At 43.2% G+C, this 15,116-nt stretch overlaps 1 protein-coding gene across 1 annotated transcript in view; it reads left to right on the top strand.

The window, feature by feature from the left end:
- The window catches only part of L3MBTL4 (L3MBTL histone methyl-lysine binding protein 4), a 155,469-nt gene that overhangs the window by 129,216 nt on the left and 11,137 nt on the right, over positions 1 to 15,116 (top strand). The window contains 1 exon segment of the mRNA XM_059881118.1: positions 7,321 to 7,358. Coding sequence (XP_059737101.1) covers positions 7,321 to 7,358 — 38 coding nt within the window.

The raw sequence follows: 15,116 nt of genomic DNA, 5'->3' as shown, positions 1-15,116 counted from the left end.
CTGAGATACATGTTTTATAATTGAACAGTGGGGTTGGTACAGAGAAGCCTTGAAGGAAGTCCGTCATGATCATGCAGACAGCCAGCAGCCATCGGTATAGAACGGGACCGAGAAGCTCGCTGGTGGGAAACGTCGCAGGACTCGTCCAGTGCCTCTGCAGTCCCTGCCCCTGCAGCCACAGCTGCCCCTCTCAACCATCCCGATGATGAACTGGTATCCTGTATAGCCAGGCATTTGTCATATCACATAATGCAAGCCACTGGGGCTTCCCAGGTGGCACTAGCTGTAAGGAACCTGCCTGCCAATACAGGAGATGTAACAGATGAGGGTTCAATCCCTGGGTCAGGAAGATCCCTGGAGGAGGAAATAGCAGCCCACTCCAGTATTCTTGCCTGGGAAATCCCATGGACAGGGGAGCCTGGCTAATGACAGTGAAAGCCATTGCTGAAGTCAGACACTTAAGATGCCGACATCCTTCATACCATGTGGTACCCTAGGGGCATCTTTCATCAGCACGAGTCCTCTGTCCTGCAGAATTTCAGCAAAATACAGACTGGTGGACTGTATTTCTCCACCAGACGTTGACCCTTTGATGGTCAATGTCTCCATCAAAGTCACAGGCTGGATTCAGTCCACAACAGAAATTTTCTAGAAATGGCTGAATTCATCCACTGAGTCTGCCTGACCACAGGAATGAGCCAGGATTTCCACCCAGTTCTCCAGTGAAGACATGAATGCAGACTCTGATGGCCTCCATGGAGTCTCATTGCCTCAAGGCCTGCAGGCTTCATCAGAATCCTCACACACTGGCAGCCTAGCCAATTAGACCTGCGTGGCGTGGCCTATTGACTTGTGTATGTTGAAGTTGCAGCGGGGTGAAGACCACAGGGAGCATCCCGTTCCCAAAGGATGCCTCTGCCACATCCAGGCTGAGAGTCCCATACCAACATTCAGGGCCCTCATGGCCAGACTGAGACTCTGGAAGCAATGGCCACCGTGGCCTTTGACGTCCTCTTCCCTGCCAAGACCCGAGGCAGGAGGAAAACAAGCATCACATCCCGGAAGGAGACTGAGGAAGTTACCAGCTGTGTTGATATCACACGTCTGCAATTCTTTAATAGGCAGCATGTTGAGAAAACTTTTAACAATTTAAAAGAAAAATCAGTATGAGTTCTGCAACAGAATTTGCTATGAAAAATCCCTCCCCGTTATGAGCAGATCACTTACTGGGAGGGAAAAAAAAAAATCCTTCCCGCTACTGTCTCTGCCTCTCTCCAGAACTCATTTCAGACCCATGTTATTGCCCTAAGAGGGAAAAAAAGAAACCTCCATTAAAAACCAGAAGTTGTACCCTGCACAGCAGCAGCCCAGAGCCTCAGGGGGACAACATGATTCTTATTCAAACAGCGAATCTGAACGCTGCCATGCTCCCTGGAGTCAGATCTTATTTGCATTTTGGAAACTGTTCGGTATTGATTTTATTGAGTTATTTAAAATTAGATACTTTAGAAATTAATGTGCACAGGTATTGGTCGTGGAGAATATCACCACTTATAAAAACTGAGAAAGTTTGCTCTTAAATTGCAAGAATGGCAGTGACAGTACTAAGGTTGTTGTTCAGTCGCTCAGTCGTGTCCAACTCTTTGTGACTCCATGGACTGCAGCACGCCAGGCTTCCCTGTCCTTCACCACCTTCTGGAGCTTGCTCAAACTCATGTTCATCGAGCTGGTGATCCCATCCAACCATCTCATCTTCTGTTGTCTTCTTCTCCTGCCTTCAATCTTTCTCAGCATCTGAATCTTTTCCAGTGAGTTGACTCTTCACATCAGGGGTCCAGAGAATTGGAGCTTCAGCTTCAGCATCAGTCCTTCCAATGAATATTCAGGGTTGATTTCCATTAGGATGAACTGGTTTGGTCTCCCTGCTGTCCATGGGACTCCAATGAGTCTTCCCCAGCACCATGGTGTTAATATCTTCATCATTTTGGAGACTACAAGGTTAATTGCCTTTCAGACTGCTGAGAGTAACGAGTTTTCATTCAATTTCTACTTAACGGAAGAGGCTAGGACTAGGATAGGCAGATGTTATGTGATCCTGGAGAATTTCCCTGACACACTTTGGGGAAGTGTTGAAGAAAACAAGATTTGGTGCGAAGTCAGATTATGCACAATTCTTCATCTTGAGGAAGAGCATACAGAGAATTAACAGGCATACAGAATTCACAGGCATACAGTCCATCTTTTGACCTTCAAATACTTTGTTACTTTTTGTAGTATTTATTGAATAAAGTCCTATCTTTTTTAGTGATTTTTTAAAAGTTTGGTCCCTTAATAGTTATTGTACCTAGTTGAATAGCGTGAGTGTTGTGGAAAATGGTTTTTAGTACTCAAAGTATTCCATTTACTGTCTTCCCAGACTCACACCTGTGTTTTTCAACTGAGTTTTGCTAGTTCCCTTCTTGACTCGTTTAAAAATAAATAAATAAGGACAGAACACTATGGTAGAATTGCATAGGTGTCATTACGTATTAAGGGCTTCCCGTGGCACTCGTGGTGGCCAGTGCAGGAGTTGCAAGGGATGTGGGTTCCATCCCTGGTCAGGAAGATCCCCTGGAGTAGGAAATGGCAACCCACTCCAGTATTCTTGCCTCGGAAGTCCCATGGATGGAGGAGTCCGGCAGTCTACAGTCCATGGGGCCACAAAGAGTCAGGCGCAACTGAGCACAATTACAAATTGGGCTTATTGTGCAAAATGACTTTTCTGAAACTGCTTTAATAACACCAGTCAAAAAGTTCCCATTGTTGTTTTTGCTCTCTCCTTCTCCAAGTAATAATCAGAGATCATGTAGAGGAAGGACCAGGGCTGGCCAAGCTGCAGTCAAGGCCACTCTCACCCTGTAAGAAGAGCTCTTAAATTAGCCAGAGAGCTGCTGGGGGCCCCAGGGTGTTCTGGGGGCTTATCAAGACCATTATCAGGTCTTCTGGGGAGATGTAAGCTCAACTCACAGGCGGAACTATTGTCAAGACTTAAACTGGAAAAAAAATTAGGTAACTGGAAGCAAAGCCACTTCTGTGATTTTGGGGACAACAGTGACTTGTCTGATGAACCACTTAAGGATGGGAAGAAGCCTGGGCGAAGGCGAGGATGCTCATCCCATGGGGTGCCAGCACCTGCTTCTCCCACTGTTCACCATAGCCAAGTGACATTGTGTTTTCTTTCTTTTGAACTATGGAGAAACTGCAGTGCACAGAGTATGCATAACCTCCCAGGGCACACAGCCAGTACATGGCTGGCTGGCACCAGCACCACTAGTTTGTCTTCCCCAGGAAGGCAGTAGGGGGCAGGGTGTGATGCCCTGATAAGTAGTTTGGCAGCAGAGGCTGGGGGCTCCAACCTGTGTTAAATCTGCCTGAGAAACCCCTTCCTGATTTCACTTGGAGACAAAATGAGAGTGGATTGTCCAGCTTTCCACAGTTATCTGGGGTCATAGCATGAACTCAGTCGAAGGATGTGTGTATTTTCATCAAAGGGTAATTAATCAGCAGAGTGTTCTAACTCTGCTTCAGAGAACAGGTGCCGTATGTCAATATCCACTTCCTTTCACTGCTTTCTTACAGGGATTTTTCTTAAAGCTGTCACCTGAGCGCCTACATTCCAAACACAAATCAAAACCTTGCCTCCTCCAAGTGTCACCTGAAAACAAAATCAGTGTCCCTTATGAGTGCTCTTGAGAAAACATTCATATTTAACTCTGAGTCAATGAAAGCAAGTTAGAAAATGTTGAACTTACTAAAGGATCCTTTTGCTCTAAGATCAGCCATTCAACAAATATTTTACAGGGCAATCATTGTGTGTCCAGCACTGTAAACTTCAAAGAGTCCATCCAATCGTAGCTGGATCAGAGGAAAGAAATACAGAGCACAAAGTTTTTTAGTTGAGAAATTCTGGAAAATTCTGGTCATGGGAAGTGAGATAAAAGAGTTCATTGCTCTGTTATTTAATCCAAAAGCTTTGATCTCTATTTGTACTATGGTTAAAAGCACAAGTCCTGGATCATTCATTCGTTGACTGATTCTGTTTTATAAGCACTGGGTTGGACGTGGGGGTATGTTACTTCCCAAACCAGAGACAGTTCTTCGTGCTCCGTTGTTCAGTCATGTCCAACTCTTTGCAACCCCATGGACTGTAGACCTCCAAGCTCCTCTGTCCATGGGATTTCCTGGGCAAGAGTACAGGAATGGGTTGCCATTTTCTTCTCCAGGGGATCTTACCCTTCCCGACCCAGAGATCAACCCTACATCTGCACTGGGAGGCAGATTCTTTTCCAACTGCACCAGCTGGGAAGCCCCCATCTCCAAATATCATCAACCAGGGGCTTAGGGCCTCAACATATGAACTTTGCTGCTGCTGCTGCTAAGTTGCTTCAGTCGTGTCTGACTCTGTATGAACTTTGGGAGGACACAAATACTCAGTCCATAACACCAACTTGATGAGAACATGCAAAAATGATGATAGAATTGCTTATTATTTATGAGGCATGACTGATCAAAAGCTCTCTTTTGTGTATTACCCTTCTTTGGTGAGATGTCATTTTTGTTGTTGCTGCTATTGATTTCTTTCTGTTAGATGCCCCCTCGACACTGATGTGCCCTTGCTCCTATTTTTATGTAAGTATGCCCACTCCCCCTTCCATGTTCTATCTCTTAGTAGATGACCAAGTCAAGTTAATAGTCAAAAACTGACCTGAGACACTGATTTCTAGTATCCTCTAGGATTCTAATATCTCTGTTAAAAATACGTTCAAGTAACTTACTTGTATCTATATTGATATTGGTTAAGTCTCATTGGGGGCACAAATATTATATGCAGCAGAATTTCATTACAATGAAAGCTGTTTGCTCGTCTCTTGATTCCATTGTAATGAGATCAGAAAAAGAGCATATTAATTCTGAAGAATTTGCATAGTGTTTGTATGTTATAGAGCTTTGTATAATACCATATGCCTTTGCAACGTCCATTCATTTACCAAGACAAAAGTAGAAAGCAGTAGAAACACAAATTACCAAAACACTGCTGGAGAGGAGAGAGAAAGCAAGTGTGACTATAGCGAGTAGAGGAAATAATTCTATAGCCAGTATTGAGGAATGGGGAGGAGGTGACGACGAAACCAAAAAAAAAAAAAAAAGAGAGAGAGAGAGAGAGAGATATTTTGAATCATTTCAAAAATATACTTCCCATTCTGGAAAATCTGACTTCCCTTGGTATGCAGATGAGTCTCTCCCCCTGGAGAAACCACCTGTGGCTATAACACTTATTGCATTTTCCTTATATAGAACTGTTTTTCACAGAGAGCTGAGCAGCAGAATTACTTGGTCGGTCCTCTAGTCTCTCTTTCCTCAAATCTGACATGATACTTGGAGTCAGTCTGGGCTGAACCTGGGGTCTGCTTCCCCAGGCATGGAGCCCGTTACCAGCCTCTCCCGGACTGAACAGGGTCATAACCTTCCCCCGCTTTGACCCCAGTAAGAGCTGACGCTGAATCAGCTGCAAAGTACAGTGCTTTTGTTTATTGATTTATTTTTGGCTGTGCTGGGTCTTTGTTGCTGCACTCGAGTGGCTTTCTCTAGTGTCAGCGAGCTGGGGCTACTGTCTGTTTCGCTGCACGGTCTTCTCATTGCTTCTCTTGTTGCTGTTGCGGAGGACAGGCTCTAGGCACTCGGGCTTCAGGGGTTGTGGCACACAGGCTTAGTTGCTCTCAGGCATGTGGGATCTTCCCAGACCAGGGATCGAACCAGTGTCCCTTGCATTGGTAGACGGATTCTTAACCACTGGACCACCAGGGACGCCCTGACTTACTATATATATATATATATATATAGTGTAAATATGGTAAATCCTGAATATTCTTTGGAAGGACTGATGCTGAAGCTGAAGCTCCAATACTTTGTCCATCTGATGCAAAGAGCCAACTCATTGGAAAAGACTGATGCTAGGAAAGATTGAGGGCAAGAGGAGAAGGGGGCGACAGAGGATGAGATGGTTGGATGGCATCACTGGATTCAATGGACATGAGTTTGACCAAACTCTGGGAGATAGTGAAGGAGAGTGGAGCCTAGTGTGCTGCAGGCCAGGGGGTCGCAAAGATCGGACATGATCAATCGACTGAGCACAGCCTCCTTTGTAGCTGCATGAGGCTGGAGTTACAGATCTGTGTTCCACCAGTTATGAATTTTCACTTTGCATGCAAGGTAACTTAGCCTATTGTTACATACCTGGAATTTGTAGAAATCAAGTTTCCAGTCTTGCATCACATCTTCAGGCAAGGTGCCCCACACAGATCTCTACGTGAAGCACAGTAACTCTATCCCAGGCAATTTCTCCACCACCCCAAGAATGAGATGTTCCTGATCTATGTGAATTTCTCAAGAGGCAAAGAATGGTTCCCTCCCAGCAAGTTGTAAATCACTCAGGAGTTAGAGAAGCAGGGAGAAGTAGCATTTCCTGTGTACACGCTGCCTCTCTGAAATGGGCTGAGGTGAGGAATCTGTATTCTCAAGAACACAGTGTGCTTCCTGGCAGCAGGTGGACCAGCTTCCAAAGGCCCCTTTGAAGTAGAAACTAAAGTAATGCTTAATGGTCATTCTGCTCCCATGGAGGGGCGGCAGTGGGTGGGGGGCATAAATCAGAAACACAGTCGGGCTTGGAACTTGGATCACATGAGGCTTTTCTCAATGGTCACAAACTCTAGCCTCCTAACAAATAGCAGTTGGATTATTAAGTACTTTTATGGGTCAGTCTAGTGAAAGAGCAGCTGTAAAACTGAAACACATGGAACCAGATAGGTAACAAAAAAAGACAAAAAAGGTGGTGGAAATAATTGGGTTTCTTAGCACTTTGAGTATTTCACAGCAATGCAGTTACCGTATTTATAAAGGATAAAACACCATTGGGTTTAATGGAGCTGCCTGGGTGTTTATGGTTTACATAATGCACTTACAGTGTATTCCTTGTTCATATGCTTGTTTTTAAAATGTATGACCTGTTTATTATAAGAAGTTTTAAATGCAGTGAATTTCTTAGAAAATTCATAAAGTAGAAATCGAGATGGCAGTACATAAAAGAAATTTTGAAATAGTGTTCTTAATTTGAAAAAGTTGAAGTCAAGGGTAAAAGCAGATGCTTTGGGGCTGCTCAGCTAGGACTACTGACTAAGTTTCATCACCCGTGACAGTTTAGAATCGAAAAGGTAATTTTTCTTTTCTCCATTTTCTCTCTCTTCTCGCCAATGAACTTGCAATACTTCTGACTGACGTTAAAAGAACCACAGGCAAGTCTGAGAAGGGTGGACCCTTGAAAGGTAAATTTGTGTTACTTTTTCCCCATGAAGCCCTCTTCCTTATGGAAACAAGCTCAATAAGTCACTCATTTAGTTAAAATAGTGAAAACTGCTGCTGCTGCTGCTGCTGCTAAGTCGCTTCAGTCGTGTCCAACTCTGTGTGACCCCATAGACAGCAGCCCACCAGGCTTCCCCGTCCCTGGGATTCTCCAGGCAAGAACACTGGAGTGGGTTGCCATTTCCTCCTCCAATGCATGAAAGTGAAAAGTGGAAGTGAAGTCGCTCAGTCGAGTCCAACTCTAGTGACCCCATGGACTGCAGCCTAACTAATGCTTGGTAAATGGTGAGAAAAGGTACAGATGTATGCGTTCTTGCTTTCTTTCCCTTAACAAGCTCATTCTCCCAGACTTAGCCTTTTTCCAGCTACAAGTCAATAACCCAGAATTCTGAGAAGGCAAAAAGAAACATTATTGATTTTTAGTAGGTGGTAGATGTGCTTAGTACAAAATTCAAAAGGTCTGAAGAATTCACAGTGAAAATGTGTGCCCCTCCTCATCCCCTCCTGCAGCTCCAGCTTGTACCCAGGCCAGGGCTGTTCTCTCCTTACTTAGGGATGCCTCTGTGTGTGTGTGTGTGTGTACATGGTTACACATATCCCTGTGTTCACTTAGCACAATAAAGTTTGGGAAACGGTTCACATCAGTGTGTGTGAAGGATCCTTGCCCTTGTTCACCACATGGATGGACTCTGACTTTGTCGATGGCCATCCAGGTGGTTTTCCACATTTTTATGTAAAGAATGCTGAAGAGTGGTCCACATTCATCATTTCACACTGTGAGAGTCTACTGGGCAGATACCAGAAGTGAAATCACAGGTCTGTGGGGACACGCATTTTAGATAATGCCAGATTTTTCTCCATAAAACCTGTACAGTATACCCACACCAGCAATGTATGAGAGGACTCCCCCCTCCCGCCCCCGCCGCTTTCCACCTATTGTATTAGGAAATTTTTTCATCTAAACCAAAAAAGATAGGTTAAAAAAAATAGACTTAAGTCTGAGAGTGAGCATCTTTGCATATTTCAAGAGCCATTTGTATTCATTTTTCTGTGAACAATCATCTAAATTCTGTTCCCATTTTTCTATTATGGCTCTGTGGGGCTTTCCAGATGGCACTAGTTGTAAAGAACCCACCTGTCAATGCAGAAGACATAAGAGACGCGGGGAAGATCCCCTAGAGGAGGAAATGACAACCCACTCCAGTATTCTTGCCTGGAGAATCCCGTGGACAGAGGAGCCTAGTGGGCTACGGTCCGTGGAATCGTAAAGGGTCAGACATGACCTAGCGCCCATGCACATGTGACTCCGTGTGTGTATATACAAGGAAATTAACCCCTTTAATGTATTGCAAGTTGGAACTACTTTTTCTGTTTTCGTTTGTCTTTGAAATTGCTAATGGTACTTTTTATGTTTTTTTAAATACAGTTTTTGGATACGAATATACCAGTCTTTTCCTTTGTGGCTTCTAGTTTTGTATCACAGTTGGGCTTTTCTTTCCTTAAAAAAAGAAGTCTACCATTTCTTTATTTTATTGCTTCATGGTCTTCAGTTTGAAAGCATTTCTCCCTTTAACCTCTGTATTTGTGGAGGTGAGAGGTGAAGTAACTTGTACTCTTGTCCTGGCCGTTGATCTAAGTGTCCACAATTTGTTAACTGAATGTTCCATCTGTTCCCCCACTGACTTAAATCTCACCTTCATCTTATACTAAATCCCTCTACTATGTAGTTTATTTATTCGCATGGATCTTCTTGTCTGTTCCTGTGTTAGTACTACATTGTTTCAAGTGCTGCAGCTTTATAGTAAGTTTTAAAATCTAAATAGCAGTTAGGCTCTTCTTTGTAAAAAAATATTTATTTAGGCTGCCCAGTTCTTACTTGCGGCGTGCCGGTTCTCTAGTTGTGGTGCAGGGGCTCAATAGTTGTGATGGGTGGATTTAGTTGCCCTGAGGCATGTGGGCTCTTAGTTCCCTGCCAAGGATTGAACCTGAGTCCCCTACATCCCAAGGGGGATTCTTAATCAGTGGACCACCAGGGAAGTCTTGAGGCTCCCCTTAACATTGTTCCAGCTACTCTTTCTTGTTTGTTTTTTTCCAAATGAACTTCAGAATCAGTTTTTCTAGTATGAAACCAAAATCCTGTTGTTAATCTCACTGTGCTGTGTGCTTCGTTGCTCAGTCATGTCCGACTCTTTGCAACCCTGTGGACTGTAGCTCGCCAGGCTCCTTGGGGATCTTCCTGAGCCAGGGATCCAACCTGCATGTTCTACGACGCCTGTATTTGCAGGTGGATTCTTTACCCACTGAGCCTAAATTTATGGTTTAACTCTGAATGTGCTCCTTTATTAAGTTAAACACAATAAGCCTTTCCCACACCCAAATCATTCCTGTCCCTTGATAGCATTTCTGGTTTCCTTCATGTAGAAATTGGTTTCCTTCATGTAGAAATTGTACCCTTCTTATGGAGTTTATTCCTAAGCATTTCATCATTTTTCTTGCTACAACAAGTGGATTCATTTCTTTCTTGATACCTTGGAGGTAATGTTGATTGCGTATAAAAGCTGTCAATTTCTATACAGCAATTTTGACTTTGTGATCAAGTCAAATTCTCATCTATATGTAATTTTTTCAAGTAATTGCTTTCCAGGTAAATAAATGGGTCATCTACAAATAATTATCATTTTATCTATTAAAAGCTGTTTGTTTTGTTTTTTTCTGATTTTCCCCGAATTGACCAGCTTAGCAACTTCTGGACAGTAGAGTAAGCCTTCTCCCTGGCAAGTAGGAAGGGGGTCTCTCTGAGACCACAGACCCCCCATCTCCTGGGGGGCCAACACAGACCTCTGCTTCTATCTTAATTTTGTTTGGCTAGTCTCTTACTGAGCTTCCCAGGTGGTAAAGGACCTGCCTGCCAATGCAGGAGGCTTAAAAGATGTGGATTTGATCCCTAGTTCAGGAAGATCCCCTGGAGAAGCACATGGCAACCCCCTCCAGTATTCTTTCCTGGAGAATCCCACAGACAGAGGAAGCTGGTGGGCTACAGTCCATAGGGTCACAAAGAGTCGGTCAGGACTGAGGCCACTTAGCAGCAGCAGTGGCCTTTCTTCTTACTCTAAGAAATGAGAGTAATTCATTTCTCATGTTTATTGAACAGTGGGATGGGAGCTGGTCACAGCTTTTGTGGTTTATTTAAACATTTACTTTATTGGTTTCCTTATAAATCCCATTTAACATGCAATAGCTTTAAGTTACCTAGGTTGGAATATTCAGAGGATGGCTATTACACGGAGTAGTCTTATTATCTGGAAATTAGTAACCTGGGGAGGAGTCAGGGTCCTTCCCCCTCGCGCCTTCTCCAGGTAGCTCCAGCATCTGGGTGTCCCCAGTCTCACCAGTGGGAACCTCAGCCGTGCGCTGCAGGGCATACAGGGCAGTTAAGATCCCGGCCTGAGAGACTATTAATAAGCTTAGCTGGATTGCAGTTGAATTTATCAGAAGGTGAGGAAAATTAACGCGAGAAGTTATGGATGTCATCTTGCTCGGAACTCATGATTTGCCAGTTGTGCAACCCTGGCAAATCGTGTAACCTCTCTGCTGTGATATTTTCAGTCTGGGGATGTGACTATTATTAAATATTCAGTTAATTGATATAATATCAGTTACTAATCTTAATTAAAAGTATTCATTCATAGTAGATACTCAGTCCTGTACTTACATTTGTCATCTCACTCTACTGTCTTTATTAGGAGACCTCACTTAACAGCCCTGCGTGTTGCTGTTATTACTCACTGTGGTTACCGTGATCCCATGTGGCATTTTAGATAAGGAAGTAGGTTGGTCTTTGGGGCTTCTCCCTTGCTGCTTCAGCAGAATGAAGGAGCAGCTGGGCTAAGAACTGGCAGCCGTAGGTTTTTAATCAGCTGCCTCCTCGAGCTCAGCATCACTCCATCGGGTGGCCTCCCTGCATGGTCCTGTCTACCATCTTCTCAGAAGTGGATTAGGATGGACTCTCACCTCTTGCCAAAGTCTCTGCAAGTTGGAGATGTTAAATCACATAAATCAAAGTAGACCTCCTAGAGATAAGACATTGGCATTAAAAAGCATTGTGAAGGTGTATGAAATATTTTAATGAAAGAAAGTAAGCCCTACTAGAAATCATATTAATAGTCAAAGGGAACAGTCACCAAGATTTCCTTTAAATTGTAGATGACAAGTCATTTCCTTTCCTTTAATCAAGTACACTAGTGTTGGGGTCTTGTTCCAGCTGTACTTTTATCACAGTGGCCTATCTTTACATCCCTGGGTAAGACTAGAAAAGGGTCAATAGAAGGAAAAGCCACATTTAAGAAGTCGGTAACACCGTGTGGAGTCTGAGAACTCACTGGGTTCTTCTTTATCTGTGACTGACATCGTTTAAGTGATGCGATGTAACCAGCAGTCGTCATCCTACCAGACATCAGACACAGGAGAGGCAAAAGTATCCACCAACGCTTTTATTTTTTTCTTTTATTAATCTATTTTGGCTGCTTTATGGCACACAGACTTCTCTAGTTGTGGTAGGAGGGCTTGCTTGCCCCTCGGCATGTGGGGTCTTGGCTTCCCAGGTGGTGCTAGTGGTAAAGAACCATCCTGTCGATGCAGGAGACATAAGAGACCTGGGTTCAATCCCTGGGTCAGGAAGATCCCCTGGAGGAGGGCATGGCAACCCATTCTAGTATTTTTTCTTAGAGAATCCCATGTACAGAGAAGCCTGGTGGGCTACGTTCCATGGGGGTCTCAAAGAATTGGATGAGACTTAGTGATTAAACAACAAGAGTACGATAGAATTTTCTTTTTCTTCTCATAAACATTTTTTTATCTGTTTCTCTGTCTGGAAGGTAAGTTCCCTAAAGGCAGGAATCTTTGATTCTATTCCTATATGTGTCCCAAGCATTATGTCAGGTCCCAGAAAATAGTAGGTATTGATGGCTGGATGGCATCACTGACTCGATGGACATGAGTCTCAGTGAACTCCGGGAGTTGGTGATGGACAGGGAGGCCTGGCGTGCTGCGATTCATGGGGTCGCAAAGAGTAGGACATGACTGAACAACTGATCTGATCTGATCTGACATAGACAACTGTTGGATGAATGAACGGACAAATTAATGAAGTCATTGTATGCAGCCAGTATTGACTTCTTTGAAGCTCAGCAGAACTTCCTATTTCATGAAGAAAGTGGTTAGGAGCATATTAAACATAGGGTTGAACTATGGTTTTGTTTTTTTTTTACAATTATATATGGATGGAGGAGCCTGGTGGGCTGAGGTCCATAGGGTCACAAAGAGTCGGACATGACTAAAGTGACTAAGCATGCATGCACATGTGGGATCTTAGTTCCTCAAACAGGAATCGAACCTGAGTCCCCTGCATTGGAAGGTAGATTGTTAACCACTGGACCATCAGGGAAGTCCCTCCATCAACACTTTAAAATATGGAAACTGATGAGTGTATGAAACTATGCATAGTGAAGGTTTAGCAAAGCAAAAGAGTGAACATTTTTTGACATGGAAGAAACAAACAAATGGTTTAATAAGACGTCAATCATATAAAGATTCAGGCTTGTCTTAAGGTTACAATTCATTTCGGAAAGACCAGGTGAAGCTTGGGTTTCGAGAGAGGGTGAGGGCTGCAGAATGCAGTCTGGGTTAGTGGAGGACACAGCCATGCCTGTGTTCAGAGACCCTCCCAGGAGAGGCAGAAATGTGTTTTTTCTTCACCAGGGAGCATCCTTTAGAGTGTATCTCTTTGTCCTGTTTACCAGACGATCACTGCCTCGGGTATCTAGTGGATCTTAGCTAAGCATCCTAGTTCTGAAACATGCTTCCAGGGCTTTGCTTTGTTTCTTACCAAAACTGAGTCAGAATCCATATTTTATGATGCCCTCCATAGACCTGTGAGCTTGCAGAGGCTTTTGGAGGGACCCCACAAATATGATTGCCCCAAGAAAGAGAGAGGTGTTGATGGGTTGTCATGAGTAAACAGGGAAAAGAAAAGAAGCTCCCCTGAAAAAAGGGCTAGAAATTATTTTTAACACCCTCTGTGATTATTTAGCTAAATGTGGGAGGCGTACCAAACTTTATTTCCAAGTATGTGACCTTTTCACAATCATAAGCTGTGCCCTGGAATGTGCCAGAGTATGCAGTAGTTTTAATTAGCCTCCCTATCGTATAAAACCAGCAACCAAACTGAATATGAGGCTGTTTTTTTTTTTTTTAATACCCATCAATTTGAGTAATTAGAAAAAACAAAAAGAATTGCAAGGAGTGTTCTTCAACTGAGTTTATCCTGTCTTTTTAAATTTTAACTGGAGCAGGGCAAAAAAGAAAAAGTAAATGACACTATTTAGTTTCACTTCTTACTTTAGAGAAATGAATGTGGCCAGTTCTAGTTAATTAGCAGAGGCACATTTATGTCAAGGTTCGGCCTGTGCACCTTATGTGGGAAAGATAGGTGATTTGTGTTATTTTTCTCTGTGGGTTTTGGGGACTATGATTTAGCAAGGCAACATCCTGGAATACGTTAGAAAATAACAATGACAGCTCCATCTTCTATTTTGTGCCCTGAAAAGCTGTTAATGTAGATGTAAATGCTATGCTTATAATATAAAAATGCTTGGGAATTACTGGCCCCTTAGCCAGGGCTTGTGAGAGGACAAAGCAAGACAGTGAAAATCAGGTTTTGCCCAACTTGACTGCGATGACTAACCCTCTATAAAGAATGCAGAGACAGGCCCCCATTTGAAGGAGTTCTATAGGTGACCATCCAAACGTCACAATAAATCACAGCAGTTGTGAACAGTGCAGAAGAGCACTGTCTAATAAGAAATAGGAAGAGCTTACAGCAAAGTAGGAACAATTATCCATTTTATGGGATATGGGACTTCCCTGGTGGCCCAATGGCGAAGATTCTGAGATCCCAATGCATGGGGCCTGGGTTCAACTTTTGGTCAGGCGACTAGACCCAGCACAGCCAAATAAATAAATATTTTAGAAAAAGAAAAATGAATTTACTATCATACCTCACTGACAAAACTGTAGGGAGAATTAAATGGAGAGACTTCAATGGCAAATACCAAGCATGGCACATAATAGGTTCCCATTGGGTAGTAGGTATTTTGTAATTGGAATGAATTTCAACATGTTTATTCAATGCTTCTTGAATGACCACACCTGAAAACAAATGAGGAACAAAGAATCCATTTCTTGAATGTGACTAAAATAACAATTTTGGCCTGGGTCTACGAGGGGGAAGTCTCTGGACTATGGCCTCATATATAATTTATCATTTGTCTCCATTAAACCATAATAAATTATAAAGAACCAGAGGCACAGGCTTTGTACTAGAAACCTCCTCTGAACACAACCTGAGGGGACTATTTGTACTTCCACCACGTTCCTGCAGAGAATCATTTGCTATTAATAACATGGGACCATCTTTATTTGTCCATGATTTCAATTCTGTAAAATATCACATAAAAGCTGCCCTTTCCTGGACTCAGCCTCTCCAGCCTGGGATACTTAGGGACACTTGAAAAGTATAAAATCCATGACTGTCTGTACAACAGCAGAGATGTATTTAAGACACGGGCTATGAGATACGTGTATGCTGTATGCTCAGTCACTCAGACATGTCTGACTCTTTGTGACCCCATGGACTGTAGCCTACCAGGCTCTTCTGTCCATGG

The sequence above is a fragment of the Bos taurus genome, chromosome 24 (genome assembly GCF_002263795.3).
Source record: "Bos taurus isolate L1 Dominette 01449 registration number 42190680 breed Hereford chromosome 24, ARS-UCD2.0, whole genome shotgun sequence".
NCBI classification, from domain to species: Eukaryota; Metazoa; Chordata; class Mammalia; order Artiodactyla; family Bovidae; genus Bos; species Bos taurus.
This window is presented reverse-complemented; position numbering and strand designations above follow the sequence as displayed.